This window comes from Urocitellus parryii, chromosome 1 (genome assembly GCF_045843805.1).
Source record: "Urocitellus parryii isolate mUroPar1 chromosome 1, mUroPar1.hap1, whole genome shotgun sequence".
NCBI classification, from domain to species: Eukaryota; Metazoa; Chordata; class Mammalia; order Rodentia; family Sciuridae; genus Urocitellus; species Urocitellus parryii.
Window position 1 is genome coordinate 63,060,530 of NC_135531.1, and position 21,390 is coordinate 63,081,919.

Here is a 21,390-nt window from a genome sequence, read left to right on the forward strand (position 1 = left end):
ATCCAAAGAATTTCTATTCTTCCATCCCCCCTCCATTATTGTGTGTTAGCATGCCTATATTAGAGAGAACTTTCCTCCCTTGGTTTTCAGGGATTGGCTTATCTCGCCTAGAATGATAGTCACCAGTCTTTATCCATTCATTTGTTGATGTTTGGTTCCATAGATTAGCTATTGTGGATTAAACTGTTACCAACATTGATGTGGCCTTGTTACAAGAGCATGCTGATTTTAAGTCCTTTGGGTACGTGCTGAGGAGTGGAATAACTGGGCCAAATGATGGTTCCATTCCAAGTTTTCTGAGGAATCTCCATACTGCTTTCCAGAGTGGCTGCACCAATTTGCAGTCCCACCAAGTATGAGTGTACCTCTGTAACAGTGTCGTCTTTATACTTTGAATATAACCCTTGCTGTTCTGCCACTGCAACTTATTTTTAAAATGGACATGTTTCTTTCTCCTCCTCTCTCTGCTCCTCCCTAATCTCTATGCCTCCCTAATCTCAGGGGAAGCAGCATTCCCTTTCTTCTCCATTTTAGACAGGTTTATCTGTCCTCAAGTACACACCAACCATAGGAACAAAGTAATCCAGACTTTGGGATTGGCACCAGAAAATCTCTGAAATTACTGTCTCCCATATTAACAAGTGAATTACAACTCCAACAGAGAACATTTGGAATGTAGACTTTGAATCACCTCTTTAAAAGTGTTACTGCTGAAGGGCAAAATCATAACCTCTGGGACAGGAGTCCCCTGTGTTTCTCCTGTACTACTTGTAAGGTCCTTGCTTAGCATCTGGACAGCCATCTTAAGTGACAGCCTTCATTTTAAGAAAAATTTCACTTTCCCACCCAAAGGCCTGTCTGAGAAAGGCTCACCACTTCCTCAAACCAACCCCACCCTTAACCACCCGCATTAGGACCTCCCCAAGCTCTAATCCCTGAACCTGCCCCAAAAAAGTCACGGAAACTCAAACCTATATTGCCTCTCTCCACCTATGAAAAGATGGCCTTTATTTGTCACATCCGACAAATAAACTCTTGTGTGTATCTCTGCCTGGTCTCTCTGTCCTTCATTTCTTGTTCACCTTCTCCCAGTTCCTCACAGTCCTTTCAAGGACAGCCCCTGTGTTTCTCCTTTGCTAGTAAAGCAACAAAACTTCATTTTCTTTATTTTATTTTACTGGGGGGGTGGTGGACAGTGGGTACCAGGGATTGAACTCAGGGGCTCTCAACCACTGAGCCACATCCCCAGCCCTATTTTGTATTTTATTTAGAGACAGAGTCTCACTGACTTGCTTAGCACCTGGCTGTTGCTGAGGCTGGCTTTGAATTCACTATCCTCCTGTCTCAGCCTCCCCAACCCACTAGGATTATTTCTTTTTTTTTCTCAAAACTGTCCTTGAAGGGAAAACAAGAGAAAAGAGAGACGGGTAAGCAAGAAATGAAAGATAGAGACCAGCAGTCTGGGCTGACAAATAAAGGCCATCTCTCTCCTATAGAAACAGGCTTTGGTTTTGGGATTTTTATAGGGCAGGCTCAGGAATCAGAGCTGGGCAGGTCCTAATGCAGGCAGTTGGTTTGGTTGGTATGAAGGAGTGGTGAGCCTTTCTCAGAAAGGCCCTTGGGCAGGAAAGCACAGTTTTTTTCTTAAAATGGCGGCTGTCACTTAAGATGGCTGTCCAGATGCTAAACAAGGACCTTATAGTCCTCATTATTGGCTTGGCATTAGGGAAAAGGACTGAGCTTTCAGTAACAAGGTAATAATAAAAAAAAATTACTATTTTACATCAAGTTTTAGGATGGTGAGCATATCTCTTTAATTTCAGGAACTTGGAAGGACAGGAGGATGGCAAGTTTGAGCCCTCCTCAGCAACTTAGTGAGACCCTATCTCAAAAAAAAAAAAAGTAGGGGGGGGGTGGGGATGTGGCTCAGTGGTTTGATACCCATGGGTTCAATCCCTAATACCAAAAATAAGTAAATAAATCAAGGTGGGGGGAGACAGAGGCAGAAGTCAAAGTCAGAGTAAGAGATATGGCAACAGAAGTAGGATCTCTCCCTTAGGAAAACTATGATGTGCTGAGAAAAGAATCTGACCCACTGTACCTCTCTTAGAAGTTGTAGGAAGAAGGCCACAAGTTCAGGAATGGGGTCAGCACCTGGAATCTAGAAAGAGAAAGGAAATAAGTGGATTCAGCTCTAGGGCCTCCAGGGGGAATGCAGACACCCTGATCTTAGCCCAGTGAGCTCTATTTCAGAATTCTGAGTTCCAGAACTCTAAGAGTTAATAATTTATTAATTATGTGGCACTTTAATGATGTTCTTTAAGCCAGGAATATTTGTTTTTTAGTCATTTAATAAGTTTGTGGTAATTTGTTACAGTATCCATAGAAAATGAATTCAAAACATCTTTATAAAATAACAAGTATAGTGATAGGAAAATAAGAATAAATGTGTGCTTGGAAATGTGTATATTATTCTCTTTCTCAAAACATTTTTTAGAAATGTGGTTATCATTTCAGATTCTAGACTTCATTAAGTTATACTCATATCCAGATTTTTTTATATCAGGTGAAATGAGTACCAAGTGGGTACTAGGCACTGAGAAAGAACATAATCTCATGTAGAATTTAGCTCAGAGACAAAATAATAATAATAATAATAATAATAATAATAATAATAATAATAGTTTCAAACAAAATAATGAAGATATATCCTGAAAATTGGTCTAAGAGAATCTGAAAATCTATTTCTAGTTTCTGAAAAACAAATAATGACAATACACTCCAACCAAAATAAAAAACTAGGATGTGAGCATCACATTCATAATCATATTTGTGTCCTCACTGTATCATGAATCAATGAAAAAATTTTGATATTATAGATGATGTTTGTGGCAACCCTGAGGATATGCTTTCCAGATCTTTGATCATAATCTATAGATGGCCTAGGCTGCATTCAGAATCCACCACCCTTCCCACAGGCTGTTTCCAATCAATGACTGAGTGTAGCTTTGAGACAGTCAGGCAAGTCACAGCTCTTCAAATAGGCAGCTCTGGCCTGAGGACTTCCCACTGGTCTTGTGAATATGTCTTTAGAATGCATTGCACTCTGAGATGCTTCTACTGAAGCTTTCTTTCTTCCCTCCCTCCTCCACTTGGGTCTGACCTGCATCACAATCTGCCAGCTCTCCCTCTGGATTGGCTTCCTGTTCCTTTTCCCTCAGAGGTGTTCCCCGGCACAGATCTCTTGCACATGTAATTCCACTTAATATCTGCTGCTTGGGGGAGCCTTAACTAAGCCAGTGTTTCAAAGGATTTTCCACATAGGACATTGAAAAGGGAAAAAGATAATTAAGGATTTGCTCAAAGATTTAGCTATAAGGATGTATAGTGGCAATTTATGTTATCCTGCCCTGGGTTAGATCCCTAGCACTGAAAAAAAAAATTAAATGGTATCCTGAAGGGGAAAAGGTAAATTATTGTGTAAATGCACAATGGAATTCTTTTAAAAATGATATTAAAAATAAGTATTAAGTGAAGACAATAACTTACAGAATAATATTTACAGTGGGATCTCGCTTTTATAAATAAGCACAGTAAAAGGTTTAGAAAGCTACACACCAAAGTTTTTGTTGTTGTTGTTTTGTGGTGCTGGGTTACTCTACTACTGTCCCACTTCCCCAGCCCTTATTATTATTTTTTTAATTTTGCTTTCTGTTTGTTTGGTTTTGGTACCAGGGTTTGAACCCAGGGACACTTCACCACCGAGCCACCTCCCCAGCCCTTTTTATTTTGAGACCTGGTCTCACTGAGTTGCTGAGGGCTCACTATGTTGCTGAGGCTGGCCTTGAACTCACCATCCTCCTGCCTCATCCTCCTGAGCCACTAGGATTATAGGTGTGTGCCACCACACCCAGCTATTTTCAAATTTTGAGGCAGAGTCTCATTAAATTGCTTAAACTGGCCTCAAACAGGATCTTCCTGCTTTATCCTCCTGGGTTGCTGGGATTACAGGTATGCATCACTGTACCTGGCTGCACTAATGTTTTAAAAATAGTTATGTCTTGGTAACATTTAAAATGTCTTATTTTGGTTTATCTAAAGTTATAAATATGCCTGCATTCAAGGCCAGGCGCAGTGGCTCACGCCTATAATCCCAGCAGCTCCAGAGGCTGAAGCAGGAGGATCTTTGTTCAAAGCCAGCCTCAGCAAAAGCGAGGTGCTAAGCAACTCAGTGAGACCCTGCCTCTAAATAAAATTCAAAATTGGGCTTGGGATGTGGCTCAGTGGTTGAGGGCTGAGTTCAATCCCCAGTACCCCCCTAAAAACAAAGAAAAAAAATATGCCTTTATTTGAGACAAGGAACACTGTAGGGATGAAAGACAAATGCACTTCTGAACCTTGGCTCATGGCCTGACAGCAGACCTCAGGAGGCTTGGAACCCTCCACCAGGGTCAGTTTTGCATCACTGAGGTCAGCGTACCCCATATGTGTTCACTGAAACAGCTGTGGTAACATATCTTTAGCACAGGGTAAAACGCTTAAGTCGTGCCCATTAGGATTCCCACCCCTGCAAATAAAATGTGTTTCTTTTTTTCATTCAGAGAGCCAACATAATGTGTCTTCCTTCCTAAAAATACTGTCTGTGTTTTCACTCACCTGATTTTGATTTCATTTCCATCATCATCAGGTCAAAAGATCCCAGTGTCCAGCATCACACTGAGCACTCATTGTTCTTGTAAAAACACGACGTTTTTTCTTTTTTTTTTTTAAGCTTTATAGAGACTAAAGCCCTTTATGAAGTGTGCTTCAGAATTAGGGGTTGTTGTTGTTTCATTTGTTGTTGTTGATACTGGGGATTGAACCTAGGGGTGCTTTACCACTGAGCTACACTTCAGACATTTTTCTGTTTTATATTGAGGCAGAGTCTCCCTAAATAGCAGAAGTTGGCCTCGAACATACAATTCTCTTACCTCAGCCTCTCGAGTCATTGAAATTACAGGCTTGGCCCCTGTGCCTAGCTAAAATAAGGGTTTTATTAGATGAAACCTTGTCCACCTTCAAGCTCTCCCTGAATGCCTTTCTTTCCGAAGGCACCAGCTATATCCCAGATTGCCCCATTGCTACTGCCTTGCAGAGCCTGGTGGCCCCATGGCCCTCTTGGTCAGCCTCTGTGCTGAGTGGCTCTCCATTTCCAGGTTTCATTGAGTGCCGCAGTCTTGGCTGGGCACAGACTCACGAGCCACCACACACCTTGTAGATTCAAACAGCAATTCTTTATTCCCGAACTCACACCGGGCTCTCCACACGTTCTGGGGAAATCCTAGTTCTGCCCGCCAATTCACGTCCCAAAATACTTTCTGAATTCCACGAGAACTCAATGGGAACTCAGGCAGCAGGAAAGCCCCATTCCCAGCAGGAATAATCTTAAACCTGGAACTTCCCTAAAACCAGATTGTCTTAAACTGGGAACACCCTAAACCCAAGGAGAGGGATACTTCCTCAAACCTGCAGGATACACCGTAAACCTGGATCCACCCTCATCCTTGAGCAGGGTCACCTTTCTCAAACACACATGCAAGGTCACAGCGGATTTCCAAGGCAAGTCCATTTAACCTGGGGTACGCTGGCAAGGAAATTTCGATGCGTCATTCCTACTTGGCAATGGCCCTCAGCAATTGAGATTCTACACAGCAGAGCACAAACTCTGGCTGCATGTTACAACTTGGATGTGTGAGCTCCCCATGGGGTGAAACTTGACTTTTGGGAAAATGAGAGTTGGGAAGGACCCAGACACATTGTCCCTATTTCTCCATTCACTTCACTGAGCATGATTTTTTTTTTTCCTTGCGTTCCTTCCAGAGCAGCCTCTCTTGCTGAGGGAGAATGTGTGCTGAGTGACCGAGTTTCACTTGGGTGCCAGTACCCTCAGGCTGCATTGTCATGGCCGAGCTTCTCTGTTTCTTCTCCTCATTTTGATTTTGTTCCTTGGTGTATTGGGGAGTTGTTGTAAAATCAGAAAAATTGGCTGATTGGTATCATGTAAAGCACTAAAAAGGTTAGTGATAGCAGACATGGACAAACACAGCTCAGACCCCATGATAAAGTAGAGACTTGCAGGTGGGCATGCAGGTTGTGCATCAGTGGTAGGTTGCCCCTGGGTTCAATCCTCAGTATTTGGGGAGAAAGAAGTAAAAATCTTGTTGCACAGAGTGTGGTGAACTGTCAGCCCCTGGCTAATAACAACTGCCAGATTTGCTTCAGCTGTTGAGGTCACCCTCTGCTTGAGGTGGCCCCCTACCCATGATCAATTGTGGCAATGGTAGTTGAGGTCAGATTCTTTTTGGGTTGACTCCCATGCAATGACTGAGCAGGCCAAGATACCAGGGCCTAGCCATTTCCACCCTGATTACTATCTTCTTAACAACCATGGCTTCAGGGCTTCCACAATGAGCTGGCAGAGACTCATGAAATGTGCACCACAGGATGATGATGCCCTTGCCCAGCTCTGCCTCCTCCTTCTTTCTCGAATATGTATTCCTCCCCATGAACCCACATAGTCTCCGTTCTCTCTCGGTACCTGCTTCCCAGAGAGCCCAGCTGATTGACTCAGTTTCAGAAACCAGGTAGAAGATGTAGTTTGGTGACTGGATCACCCACCACCTGGCTAGCAATAAGCACACTGTTCTTGTTGTGGAAAGCTCAGTCCTTGTCCCTGATACCAATCCAATAACAAGGACACAGTTTTGAGAAAAAGGGAAAAGGTTTATTGCTTTGCTAGCAAAGGAGAAGCACGGGGGACTCCTGTCCTAGAGGCTGTGATTCTGCCCATCAGCAGGAAGCAGGGGTGGGGGTGGGGTGGGGGTGGGTTTCAGAGGTGATTCAGAGAAAACAGATTAGGGAGGAGAAATCAGGAGGGAAAAGATTAGGAAAAATAAGATTGGGGAGGGGAAGAACTGAGGAAAGGTTAGGGAAAAGAAGATCAAGGAGGAGACCATCAGGAAGGAGAAGGTTAGGGAAAAGAAAGTCAAGGAGAAGAATGTTGGGGGAAAAAAAAAACATGTAAGTTTCAAAGACACAAGGGGAAGAGTCAAAGCATCAGATGAACCCCTGTTACGTTCTGAGTAATGGGTTGAGTATCAAGAGCCCAGGCAAAAGGTGATAGTCCCATTTCTAAAATTCTCAATGAGGTGAGTTGAGACAAATGTATCAGCGGGATATACTGACTGTGCATCAATTTAAACATTTAAAATGCAAGGTTAGTGAGAGAAGCTAGGAATATGTGGCCGACTGTCACAGTTGCCTTTTACAAGGGAGCTTATTCTGCTGTCAGAACCTTGGTTCCAAGTTCTACATCCACCTAATCAGACTGAGATCACATGAATGCACAGAGGCATCATGGCACATCTAGATGAAATGAGAGGGAAATGCCTAGAAGATCACTGACTATGGGAAGTTGGGAGACCCCAAGGAATGAGCCATGCACATGGTTGACTTCTGACTCACAGAGAAATTGATCCCAAAGTTATTTCAAGTACTGGCCAATCAGCACCAAGGTCAAAATGGGGGCTACACAAGAATGTTGCAGACCCCAAACTGGAGTGAGCAGTACTAGGCTAAAATAGCAGAATTAGAATGAGCAGTGATGGAATATAATTGGCATTGCCTCCCATCCCTGACTCTGCTTCTCAGAGACAGCAACCTTACACTCCTAAACCAGATAGGGCTGGGCCTATAGCAGGACCTCCACCAGAACCAGGAAGCAAGCGTCCACAGCTCCCACACAGTTAAAATGCCAAGGATTTACCAGTTGCTGAAGGATCTATGGCTCTCTTCATTGCCCAGGATCACAAGCCTTTATTGCTCTTTTAATGTCTGAAAAGAACTAAAGTTAGAATCGTAAAATGGACAATCTTAATAGGGCCCTGGAAAATTTTAGGGAGCCAGATAGCCCTCTCTTTGCACAATAAAATTCCTTACATGAATATTTTCCTTTTTTTTTTCATAACCTCATTTTAGTAACATTTTATTTTATTTTTTTTTACATAACAAATTAGAATTTTTATTTATTTTTTTTAAACGTAAGGGAAATATGAGTAATAGAATCAGAGGGTTGTTATGAACTTATATAGTCACCCTATGGACTGAAAATGAAAAACTCTGGGTAATTGACATTGCTTATTGCCTTGGGATCACTCTCTAGGGATAAGAAAATGTGATACCCAAGCTAGCATCCCAGAAAATAATGAAAACTTGCTACCAAGTCTACTCCTAGAAGCCTGGAAAAAGCAATGGCCTTCACAGATACTGAATTGAAATGCTTAACTTGATATGGTATATGGAAGATGAAAAAAAGGGAGAAAAAGACTCAGGAAATAAGAATACTAGAATGGATATATTAGGTGAGGCCAGAACAAGGAATGTGTTCCTCAGGAAAGTTCAGAGGACACACCATTCACCAAGGCAAATGTGCTGGTGGGGGGGCCCCAGCATCATGAAGTTCAATTTGGCTCTCTGCAGGCCAGGGTTAAGGGCAACAAAAGTGGTCATAGAATTCTGGCTTACTGATATCAAGCAGGATGAAAAGGCCAAAGCAACAGAGACCATCAACATCAGAAACCAGAGGGTCCCAGTGTCCACAGTTATAATATACTTAATAGAACTACCCCTAATCCCTATGGACAAAATAGCTAGGCAGCCAATAGTCACAGATCAATATATAAAATCAAACTAGAGTAAGAGTGATGAACAGGAGGTTGAAAGCAGTTACCCCCAGAAAATGTCTCTTGCATAGATTCTGGACATAAACTAGTTTTCAGTTTTTTAACCTGGTGACCATTGTCAAAAGAGCTGGTTGAATCCCAGAGGGAAGAATCCAGCAGAACCTCAATGCTGCCCCAGGAGGTTCTCTGACTTTCACAGGGTTTATTCTCCCTCTCTCTAGTGCACATGTGCCTTATCAAGGACTCCAGCATGTTCGAACCTTCTACTTATCCCGTCATATAGGCACAATGTTATCGATGTGATGAATCAATGTGTACTTGAATGACTATTTACTGGGGTAATGAGAATACTCAGAAATTTCAAGGACTATTAGAGACAGGGTGCAAATACTGATACCTGATGACCTGAAACTTCATCATAGACTCTGTGCTAGAGTAGAGGCATACAGGTAAGGCCTAGGACTCTTGACCAAAAGATGAGTCCCAGGGTTCTGTGAAACACCTGATGGTCATTTCCCTGGTCCACAGATGTGACTAGGATAGATATGTTTGGCAGTTTGAGTAGCCCACACATTAGACCTATGGTGAGAGCTATCTTAGTGGGGAGGGCCAAGAAGAAGCCTCCAAAACTGTTTCTTTTCCACCCATGAAAAGAACATATCAAAAGCAGTATAACACTTCCAGAGATGGTAGAAATTCATGCCACTCTTAAAGATTCAGGCATGGTGGTCCTTATCATACCCCTGTTTAATTTGCTGGTCTGGTCCTTTGCAGAAGCCAGATGGATCCTAGAGACTATTGCTAGCTCAACCACAAAATAGCTCTGATCACAGCTGCTTAGCCAGATGTTGCTAGAACATATAATAAAATCTCTGGTATGTAGGATGAAGCTATTGATTTGACAAATGTGTTCTTTTCTATCTCAGCCAGGAAAGAAGATCAGAAACAGTTTGCTCCAGGGCCATGTTAACTTTTCCAACCATCTGTTATAATAGAGCCTGAAGACATCTGGACCATCTGGACATATCGCAGAACTTCACATTGATTCATTACATTGATGACATCATGCTGATCTGACAGGATAAGTAAAGGGTGCTAACATGCTGGAGTCCCTTGACTGTAAGTCACATGTGTACTAGAGACAGGGAAATAAACCCTAAAAAAGTCAGATACTTGCCAATGCAGTAAAATGTCTCCACATTCTGTGATCAGGTGCGCTCCAGGACATTCTCTTAAAAGTCAAAGACATCACTCTATCATACATGAACTGCTATAATGAAGGAAGCACAAGGTCTATTAAGGCCTGTTCAGGCTTTGAAGGCAACACATTACATACCTAGGAAAACTGCTTCAGCCTATATCTCAGGAGATATGGAGAGCTGCCTGGTTTAAATGAAGCTCAGAATAGAATGGCTCTGCGGCAGGTCCCGGCTACAGGGCATGCAGCCCTGCAGCTTGGGACAAATGATTCCAGCTCACTTTTTATTATTCAAGATGTCAATAGTAGAAAAATCTATGTTGTAAAGTTTAAGGAAAGCCCCAGTAGAAGAATCACCAATGGCTCCTGGGTTTTGGAGCTTGGTCACACCATCTGCAGGAAAGGATTAAACCTCCTTTTTTGGCCTTAACAATAATTAAATTCAGAACCCTGCACTTGCTAGGCAAGAGCTTGACCATTGCACTATACCCCAGACCCCTGAGTTATAACTCTTTGATAAAACAGAATGTTAATGGCCCTGATATAATTGGAACACTTGACCTTAGGATACAAGGTGACAATGAATCTGGAATTGCCTACATGTATTGGGGACAAGTCACAAAGTCAGGTGGGCTCAGTAGCAATCCATCCATCACAAAATGGAAATGCTCTTTTAAATTTTGTGACAGGATCTCGCTAAATTGCTTAGGGCCTTGCTAGCTGACCTTGAATTTAAAATTCTCCTGCCTCAGCCTCTGGAGTTTCTGGGATTATAGGTGTGTGTTACTGAGCCCAGCTACAAAATGGAAATTATATATCTGGGATTGAACATGAATGGGAAGAGATGACACAAACAAGTGACATGAGCAATGAATCTAGAACCCCATGACATCTACTAAGCGCCATCATAGCATTCACTATGTAGCATCATCCCTCTTCAGATCAAATCCATGGCCATATGGGACTCTCACTCAATCAGTTTAAAAAAAAAAAAAGGAAAATCCCTAAACCCCTAACTTTTTTAATAGATAGATTGGTTCTTTATGTAGGCAAAAAAAAAAAATGATGTCTGCAATATAGTCTTATTCAGGGGTGATTGTGAAAGACAGTGATAATACATTGTTTGAAAGAAGTCCTCTCAATGGGCAGAGCTTCAGTAGGTGGTCATACTTTGTGTGATAGGAGAAGTGTCCTAGAGGGAGATTGCATATGGACTCATGGACAGTGGTAAATGATCAGGAGCCTGTAAGAAGAAAATTAGATATCAAGACAAGAAGGTCTAGGGAAGAAGTATGTACCTGGACATATAAGAGTGGGCAGAATGTGTGAAGATTTTTTTAAATTACCTATTAATGCCAACCAGAAAGTACCTGAACAGCATGGACACCAAACAGCCATGTAGACAAAATAATTGGACTAATTCACTGGCACGAGAGGCAAATGGATGTCATGGCCACAATGGCAGAGATGGAAGCTGTGCATGGGTTGAAAAACATGGATTCCCACTTACCAAGGCTGATCTAGTGATCACTTTTTTTGAAAGTTTAACCTACCAGCATCAGACAATAATGCAGAACCTCTAATTTGGCATTGTTCCTTGAGAAGACCAACCAGTCATTCGGTATCAAAGAGACTACTACATGGGACCCTTTTCTCCTGGGAAAGGGTTCCTCCCTCCCCAGAGGAATAGTTATTTCATTTGGGTCTGTCTTTGCCTTTCCTGCCCACAGGTCTCAGCACCATTATCAAGCCATTTACAGAAAGCTTGATCTATAGACTTGAAAAAATATAGTATCCAACTATATTTTTTTACAGACCCACTGGTTATGCCATGTAGTGCTATATAACTTAGCCGCTAGAGGCTACTGCCTAGAGTATTGGCATGTTTGCTGAAAGTGCAGCTGAAACACTGAGAAAGCAGTACACTGCAAGGTCAGGGTAACATGACTGGTATAGATATTAAATAACTCATCTTGTAAGGCACCATATCCCCAGTAGGAAGAATACATTCCTAAGTCTGGAAACTAAGAGGAAGAACCAGCAGTGACTTTATTTGCCACACTCTTAGAGATACCCACCTTCCAAGGGATTCCCACAGTTTTGGATTCTATAGGATTAGAGATCCTAATCCCCAACATGGGTGAATTCTTGCCTGGAGACATAGCAAAGCTCCCATTGAGCTATAGGTTACCACTTCCACTTGCACACTTTGGGCTCTCTAGTCAGGGCAAGAGGAAGAGACACTTATCTTGTCAGGGTTAAGGACCCTAATCAGTAGTAAAAGACAGGATGGCTATTATGTGATGGGAGCAGAGAGGAATGTGTATGGAACAGAAGAGGCACATTCTTAACTAATTGTAACAAATAATAGTGATGTAGTGGTAGAGGCTAAACATTAGTAAAATTACCAGAGTTCAGACCTCACAGGAATGAGGGTTTGGGATACAGCAGCAGGTGAGCTATTAATGCTAACAGAGGACCACAGGACTTTGGAATACAGAGTGAAGGAGGGAGATAATGAGTACCAACTATGTACTCATAAAATCAACTATGTAGGCATGGAGGCTGTACTTCATCCTGCTAACCTTCCTCTTTTAAGTTACCCCTTGGAGGAGAGGCCTACCACAACCCTGGAGGAGCCACTCCCCAAATATTTTTATGAAGTGGATCCAATAGGTCTATAAGGTAAACTGTGAAGGATGTGAAGATGTGTTAATCAAATTTTCCTTTTAGAAAAGGGCTCACTCCTCAGCTGTAAGAGGTGTGATAAATTGACAGTCCCCAGCTGTTGATGCTTTCTGAGTTAGCTTCAGGTTTTCATCCTATGCTGTTCTCAGGGTGGTTCCCAGCCAATGACTGAGCAAGGCCTATTGCCACTCAATGGGGAAATTCTGTGAGAGACAATCTTTTATGTGGACAATCTGTGTGATCAGCCTACTCAATCTGACTTCTGCTCCTTTTTTTTTTTTTTTCACACATGTTCCCTTCACCCACAATAAGCTTGTGTGTTTCTAACTTCTCTTCAGTATCTACTTCTAGGGCATCTACCTGGAATAGTGGTGGATTGGAATCAGGACCCTGAACTCTACATTCTCTGCTCCCAAACTTGGGATGGGTGACCAGACTCATCAGAACTGCTGTTTTCTCATATGTACAATTAAAGATACTTATTTCTTTCATATCCGCATTACACAGTTATTATGAGGATAAAATGAACATATACAGGAAAATGTCATGCAATTTGAAAGTCACTATGTAAACTGTCATAGTTTTTATTAAAAGAACTAAAGTGCAAAGCATGATGGCACATGCCTGTAATCCCACCTACTAAAAAGGCTGAGGTAAGAAGATCACAAGTTAGATGCAGGCCTGGACAACTTAGTGAGACCCTGTCTCAAGATAACAAAATAAACAAAAAGGGCTGTGAATGCAGCTCAGTGGCAGAATGATTGTCTGGTACATATCAGTTCAGTTTCCAGTAATGCAAAAAAAAAAAAAGGTTTAAAGAGTTAAAGTATTTCCCAGGTTACCAAACAATGCTCAACAGCTTAAAAAAACTCAGATAATAGTTTTCAAGTCCTCTGAAAGCCGGTATGATGTATGCAGGTTTTCTGAAGCTCTATTTATTCCCAGGGAGTAATTTATACACCTAGATATCCTGTTTGACAATCAGATACAGACCTAGACAAAGAATCTGTAGAGTACTGCAGTAAGCTGTTTTGGTTTGTTTCTTTTCATTTCTAGGATAACAATTTTTACTAAGAAGAAACAAGAAACATTGAAATCTCTTTTGACAAACACAGAAGCTAGAGTTTTTTTTTTAAAAAAAAATACTTAATATCCATGTGACCATGAACCAATTTTTTTTCTGACATTCTTGTAATATGATGCAATTTTATATTTGGAGGTAAGTTTTATAATGTTACAATCTTAACATGTATGTACACAAAATATTTCCTATAGTTTTGCACTTATTCTCTGTATTCTTGTTTATTGAACAAAAAGACCTAATGATCAGGTCAGTTACTTTAACAGAAACATTTTTAGCAGTTACTTTTTCATGAAAAAGAAGGGAAATTTTTCTATAAAGTGCTATTGTTTGCTAAGCTGGCAACTCTGGTTTGCAGTGGGTTTTCTCTCTTCCAGTCTTTTAAAAGGTATTTCTTTGATTTGCATTTAAGGGTTAACACAAATTGTTACAAACTTTGAAAACTTGTGGTTTAATATGAAGAATTAATAACCACAAAAGTGGGAAGTTATACTCCATGTATGTACGATATGCCAAAAGACGTTCTACAGTCATATATAACTAAAAAGAATTTTAAAAATTTTAAAAAGAAATGTTCTTACACATATTTTAGAAATATGGATAAAAGAAAAATTCCCTAATACTCTACCATGGTACAGAATACCCGCACTGTGACTTGGACACTAATAGGAAAGAGAATGTCAATAATAGAAATGATTATAAAATCTACTAGGCAAATTTAATGTTTCATCATGATTTCATGTGAATATCAGAGTTCTTCAGATTGACATGGCATTTTGTATGTGCATTCTGGGAACCCTGATAATTGAATACAACTTCAAAAAGGCTAACATCCAGTGACCGCCAAATGGGGTTCATAGAACAGTACACAATGATGAAACCTGAAGCAATAAAACACGGATGAACTGAAATATAAACATTTCGTGCTCCCAGGACATGGCTGAATTTTCATTTCATTTTGTTTCAGAGTTCCACTAGGCTGTCTTCAGACATCTTCTTTCATATCTTAAGTTTTGTCTGAGGGATATTAGGGGAGAATCCCAGTTTGGAGGAACCCCATAAACCCATAGCACATAGTTCCTATACTGTAAAAGGGTGTTTCTTTCTGAACATAGTTGTCTCTTTGATTCCCACAGAGCACATGAAGTCAAATTTACACGTGAGGGTCCCTTTGCCTGGAGTTCTAAATATCTCAGTTCCTCCACCTTTTCTCCTTTCCCTTGGGTTTGGAGGCCACCTGTGCCACCGGGCACACCTTCGATTCTCCCGGTGCCGGGAGCTTGAAGGCTGCAAGCTCCGACCCCGGGAAGGAGGGGCTAAGCGGAAAGAAACTAACAGTCGGGAGCGCGGCCGCTCACTGGCAGCGCTGGGGGACGCGGAGGGGCGGGGCGGCGCGCGCGCGCTCCGCCGCCGCCGCCGCGTCACCAGCGTGCGGCACGTGCCCGTGTTTACGTCCCTCGTGGAGCCGCCGACGTCAGCAGCTTAATGGCAACATTGTGGCGATGCTGAGGCGCAGAGTTTAGGAGACGCGTCTACCGTGAGGCCGGCTCCGCTCCGTGGGCAGGAAGAAGAGCAGGGACGGGGAGATCGGCCCCGGCGAGCGGCGGTGATACACAGCCCGCCGGCCCGGCCCGGCCCTGCAGCGCCGGCTTCTCGGCTCCGGAGTGCTGTAGACGCAGCTCTGCGGCCTCGCGCGGGGGGCGGCCGGGCAGCCGCGAGGCGCTGCCGCAGCGCCGGGCTTGTAAACAGATCCGGCCGCACGTGACCATGTGAACTACCTGCTTCGGGGACGCGTATTGTCTCTCCCGTGAGCCGCACCACAAAGGAGCTTGGCGGTTCGAGTGCGGAGGGGCGGCTGAGCGAGCGCAGAGAGCCGGCCGGTGTGCTAAGATGGCTGAAGGCGCCCGGAGAGGGTGAGCAGGGGGCGCGGTGCAGCCAGCGGCCGAGACTTCAGGCGGGTAGGGCCGTCGGCCCTTCCCCGCGGCCGGGCGCCGCAGCCACCATGTCTTTCGCTCTGGAGGAGACGCTCGAGTCGGACTGGGTGGCTGTGCGGCCCCATGTGTTCGATGAGCGCGAGAAGCACAAGTTCGTGTTCATTGTGGCCTGGAACGAGATCGAAGGCAAGTTTGCCATAACCTGCCACAACCGGACAGCCCAGAGGCAGAGGAGCGGCTCCCGGGAACAGGCGGGGACTCGAGGGGGTGCCGAGGCTGGCGCACCGGTGTCTGACGGGACTCGCGGGCCAGGCAGCCCGGTGGGCAAGGGACGGCCTGAGGCCACCGGCTCTGCGACTCCAGTCCGGAGCCCTGGGTCCCGGAGGAGTCCGACCTGGGCGGAGGGAGGCTCTCCGCGGAGCGCGCGCTGTCTTCGGGGGGACCCGCCGCAGCGGAGCCCGGCCGGCAGAGGAGCAGAGAGTCTTCTCAGGAGCCCTGCGCGGGCCAAGCCCAGCCCGGTCCGAAAAGGAGTGGAAGCCAGAGATGCGGCAGGGTCCGCCACTGCTACCCAAACGGCGCCCAAGGAGGCCCCGGTGTCCTCTGTGCGAGTTGTGAGCGCCTCCGGGGCGGTCTCCGAGGAGATCGAAGTCCTGGAAATGGTTAGGGAAGATGAGACGCCCCTGCCGCTCTCCGACGCGGAGCAGCCGCCTCCCGCGGCCGAGCCGGAGTCTCCGGCTGAAGAGTGCAGCTGGGCCGGGCTCTTTTCCTTTCAGGATCTGCGCGCCGTGCACCAGCAGCTGTGTTCTGTGAACTCGCAGCTGGAGCCATGCCTGCCAGTGTTCCCCGAGGAACCCTCCGGCATGTGGACCGTGCTGTTCGGGGGCGCCCCTGAGATGACAGAGCAGGAAATCGATACTCTGTGTTACCAGCTCCAGGTCTACCTGGGCCACGGCCTGGACACCTGTGGCTGGAAGATCCTCTCTCAGGTGCTCTTCACGGAGACCGATGATCCTGAGGAGTATTACGAAAGCCTCAGCGAGCTTCGACAGAAGGGTTACGAAGAAGTGCTTCAGCGGGCCAGGAAGCGTATCCAGGAGGTAAGAAGCTAGTTTGTGTTGTTGTTAACGCGTTTGGTTCCTCACTACTAAAGGCTGGAGCCAGGGTCTGGGATGTGCGCCTTTGGGATGGTTAGTTTTCTTCAAACGGGAAAAGGAAAAGAGGTGTTCCTGATCGCTCTTCCCATTCGTTTCTTTTAGTGGCTTATTTTAAAGTTCTTTGTTTCTGTGAAGGCGTTTTTTTGATAAGAATTAGATTTGCTTCCCCGTTTACTAAATACATGCTATGTAATAAGTGCACTCTGTTTACAACTCGGCGTTGGTAATGAGATTAAAGCCACTGAGAAAAAAGGTATTCTATAATCAGATTAAATGAGCATTACTTATGTCCCCAAAACTTTTTCCAATAACTGCCCAGATGTCAACTCTTTCCTGGTGTCATTTCTTTACTTGAGATAGTTTGTCTCAAGAAGCAAAATTGATCTTATGTTTTCTTTTTATGCAGTCTGTTGATGCAGGCAGATTTTAAATTCATTTTATTTTTTTGGATGTTCAAACACTGAGTTATACCCCCAGCCCTAAATTTGATTTTTTTAATGAGTGATCTGTCCAAATTTAAAAAGAACTGACATTTGGATGCAAATTTATTTTTAGGATGTCTCAAGTCTTTACAGATGATTCAGGTTTCAGTCATGTTTTAGGGAGGAAAAAAAGGTCCTAGAAAGTAATGCTTATTATACTTTCGTACTTAAAATAAGTAAATGGAGTACAAAAGTTTTCAGTCCTTAAGATAACAGGAAATAAAGGGGAAAAATGCCAATATGGCCATATATATGGAACTTTACTAAAAAAGGATTTTAAAAGTTTCCTCTAATGGACAGTACAGGTAGCTTCTCAAGCAAGTTACTGTTAAAAAGTATTGGTAGAAATTAAGGTTAGATTTGAAATGGGGAAATGCCTTCTTTTATGGTGTTTTTATTCTTTAGATTGTGATATCATTTGTCTATGTATGTCTAATATTTGAATCTTGCTATTAGGCCAGGGTACTGAAGCCTCCTGGTTTCTCTGTTCAACAAGAGGTGTTTTTTATTGTCGGACTTGATAAACAGTTCCTTCTTCTACCACAGGACTTTTTACAATGTCCTATATACAGTATTCACTCCTTTCTGTTGGTTTGGATTATGTCATTCACTCATAACTTGCCTCTAGATTCCAGAAATCTTTTTTTTTTTCCTTTTTGTGTCTTCTGATGTCTTTTCTACCTTAAATTATTCTTGGAAAGAAGGGACGGAAATCACATTCTTTCTAGTGTTTTAATCTGTAGATCTTTTAAACTGTAAGACCAAAGTTAGTATTTCTTTCTTTTGCTCAGTTACAGAGTAATATTATAGTAGTTTTTTTTCCAAACTAGTAATTTTTCATCCCTTAGAATAGACCTTTCTGATTTTAACTTTCAGGGTATTCAGAAAAAAGGAACTCTTTCTGGATTCAAATGGGTCAAAAATGAGCTGCCAAAAATATAGTTTTCTCAAACTCATTAATAGGGTTACATTTTTCAAAAATATATTTTTATTATAATATATTTCCCTAATTAATGTATTTTCCTATTTAAAATATTGACTTTGTGTTTTATTTTCTTTGATAGCAAAAAGTTAAAACTTTTTTTTGTAGACTAGGAATTGAACCCAGGGATACTCTTATCTCCAACTCTTTTCATTTTTATATTTAGATAGGGTACTGCTAAATTGCCTCAGCTGGCCTCAAACTTGTGATCCTCCTGCCTCCTCCTCCAGAGTCTCTGGGATTATGGGCTTGTGCCTCCATGCCCAGCTAAAAAAGATTAAAATTTTAGGAGTATTTTGTGTTTTGGGAACCAACTCAAATATTATAAACTGAAACCATAAATACATAACTTTTGGTCCTTCACACAGTTTGCTTGAACAGTATTTTAAAAATATCAAAGACAGCAAATTTGTTTATAATGCCTACCTTCATTTGTACTGGAAGATTATGTTGAAATTTAGACCTGTTTTAGGGAAAGCATTATGTGGTTGATTAATGATGTCTGCCATGAGCATGGTATTGAAAGTGTATATAGGACACTGCCATGTATTTGTGTTCTGGCTGCTTAAAATTTTTGCTATCTTAATAGTTTGCAGTAGTTTTTTAGTTGTTTGTTTTGTTTTTGATTTGTTTATGGTGCTGGGGAAAGAACCCAGGACCCTGCACATGCTAGGCAAGTGATCTAGTACTGAGCTATGCCTCCAGCCTCAGTAGTTAACATTTCTTAAGATAAAATCTGTATGGAAGTTGTGTTTTGTTTGTATTAATTCTGCGGCGTTTAGTAATTCCACCTAATTCAGTGTTGTTTATTCCCAGTTCTAAAGTTTATTCAGCTTAGAATATTACTTAGAAAATTACTTAGAAAATTTAGTCCTTTGATCTTGTTTTTCCTTCTTTAATTTCTGTCTTTTTTTGTGATACCACAGAACTACAGGATATCCTCAGCCCTTGTCTCCTTCAGTTGCTGAGGCTGTACTCAAACTTGTGATCCTCCTGAGTAACTGGGCAGGCTTGTGCCACCTTGCCAGCTCTACACCTGTTTTTGTTTAAAATGACCACTAAATTGTTGAAAGGAGGTTTGGTGGTGGTGGTGGTTTTTTGCTGTGCTGGGAATAGAACACAGGGTCTCAGGCATGCTAGGCAGGCACTCTCCCACTGGGCTATGTCCCCAGCTTCTCACACCTTAATCCCCTTCCTGTCCCCCACACCTTTTAAAATAAAACAGACTGTTCAACTAGATTGTAAATTTTGTAAGATACAAGTAGATTGAAAACTTTGCAAGGCCACTGGCCTTGACAGTATCTTGGCGTTCTCTTCTTTACTGCCCCTTCTTCACAAAATGTGAGCACTGTTAATGTTAGTAGATAAAAGGACACCAGGGTTTTCTTTTACTACAAGAGTATAGGATATGGAAGATGTATATTTCTAAGGCAAAGTGTGTAAATACAATTTCTGTAAATTGATAAACATAATTTTTGAGGGGCTATGATTTAAAAGATAGGAGAAAAAGCTCTGGAAATTACTAATAACTTTTTAAAATAAGAGGTCTTTATTTGGGGTTGGTGAATTCCCCATAAAAGGGCAATGGATGGGTTAATGAAATGAGGCACTCTTAAGTAGCCTGCAAAGTATTACATATGTCAGCTGTGAGCATTATTGGAGATAAGGGCTTTTACCAACTTAAAAAAAAAATTTTTATTTGTCGTAGATGAACACAGTACCTTTTTTTTTTTTGTTACCAGGGATTGTTACCAGGGCACTCAACCACTGAGCCATATCCCCAGCCCTATTTTTGTATTTTATTTAGAGACAAGGTCTCACCGAGTTGCTTAGCACCTGATTTTGTTGATGCTGGCTTTGACCTCTTGATCCTCCTGTCTCAGCCTCCTCAACCACTGGGATTACAGGTGTGCACCACTGCAACGGGCATGATACCTTTATTTTTTAATTTTTTATTTTTAGTTGTAGTTGGACACAATATTTATTTATTGTTATGTGGTACTGAGGATCAAACCCAGCGCTTCCTATGTGCTAGGCAAGCTCTGTTTCACTGAGCCACAACCCCAGCCCCACAATGTCTTTATTTTTATTTATTTTATGTGGTGCTGAGGATGGAACCCAGTACCTCACATGGGCCAGGCAAGTGCTGTTCCACTGAGCTACAACCTCATTCCCTTTCATCAAACTTTTAAAAGATGTTCTTCAAATAGTTTAAAAAACCCTGTTGTAAATTATTTTTTAATTTATGGCACCTCTATGGGAGTTCAATTTTTGGAATATTCTTTGAGATTTAATATGGGATCTTAAGAAGTACTCCCATATCTTTGTTTTCTGCTTAAAGTCTTTGTAAATGATTCATTACTTTGGTCAGTTGACTGAAAATTATAGTTTGTAAGGACTTATAACTATTATAGAGCTAATAAATTATTTTTAGATGACAGAAGAGTTGGAAGATTATGTACTACTAATTCTAACTAAATGTGAAATTTGGTTTACAGGGGTTTATTGCTATTTATACAGCAGGCACTTAATCCCTATGTGAATGCAGGTACCACCAAGGCCTCTTTGCATAGTTTCACCGGTAGGCCTTGGTTGTTGGTCAGAGCTGAGGTGTGTATTACAGTGTTGTGTGCATAGGTGGCCAATACTGAGGCTTATCTTTGACCTGGATTTTGTAAATAACAGTTTCTGTGTAAGGACAGCTTTCTTGAAATGATTAATTATGGTGCTGTAGTTGGTAAACCTTAATTATGATCTAAAAATCAGTATTTACTTGGGAATTTATGATGTTTACAAAAATGTTTTCTAACTTCTTTCCAGTTGAAACCACTGTTTGAGAGCAGTATGTGCGAAAAAAATCAAAACAAAAAACCCACACACAGCTTACCTAACTGTTTAGAGTTGGAAAGACCTAGGTTTGAATTAACACTCACCCCTTCAGGTTTAGTTATTTGAACAGGGAAGTGAGCCGGGTGCAGTGGTGTGTGCCTGTAATGCCAGCTACTTGGGAGGCTGAGACAGGAAGATTACAAATTCAAGGCCAATCTCAGCAGTTTAGTGAGACCCAGTCTCAAAATGACGTTTAAAAAAATATATTTGAAAAAAGACTAGGGATGTTTCTTAGTGGTAGAGACTGGGTTCAACCCCCTAG

General features: G+C 42.3%; 1 protein-coding gene across 1 annotated transcript in view; it reads left to right on the top strand.

Annotated features, from left to right (window-relative positions):
* The first annotated feature begins 15,193 nt into the window (after positions 1-15,193).
* Jmy (junction mediating and regulatory protein, p53 cofactor) overlaps positions 15,194-21,390 on the top strand; it is an 89,443-nt gene continuing 83,246 nt past the window's right edge. The window contains exon 1 of the mRNA XM_026393272.2: positions 15,194-16,718. Coding sequence (XP_026249057.2) covers positions 15,690-16,718 — 1,029 coding nt within the window. The 5' untranslated portion in view covers positions 15,194-15,689. The remainder of the gene's footprint in view (positions 16,719-21,390) is intronic.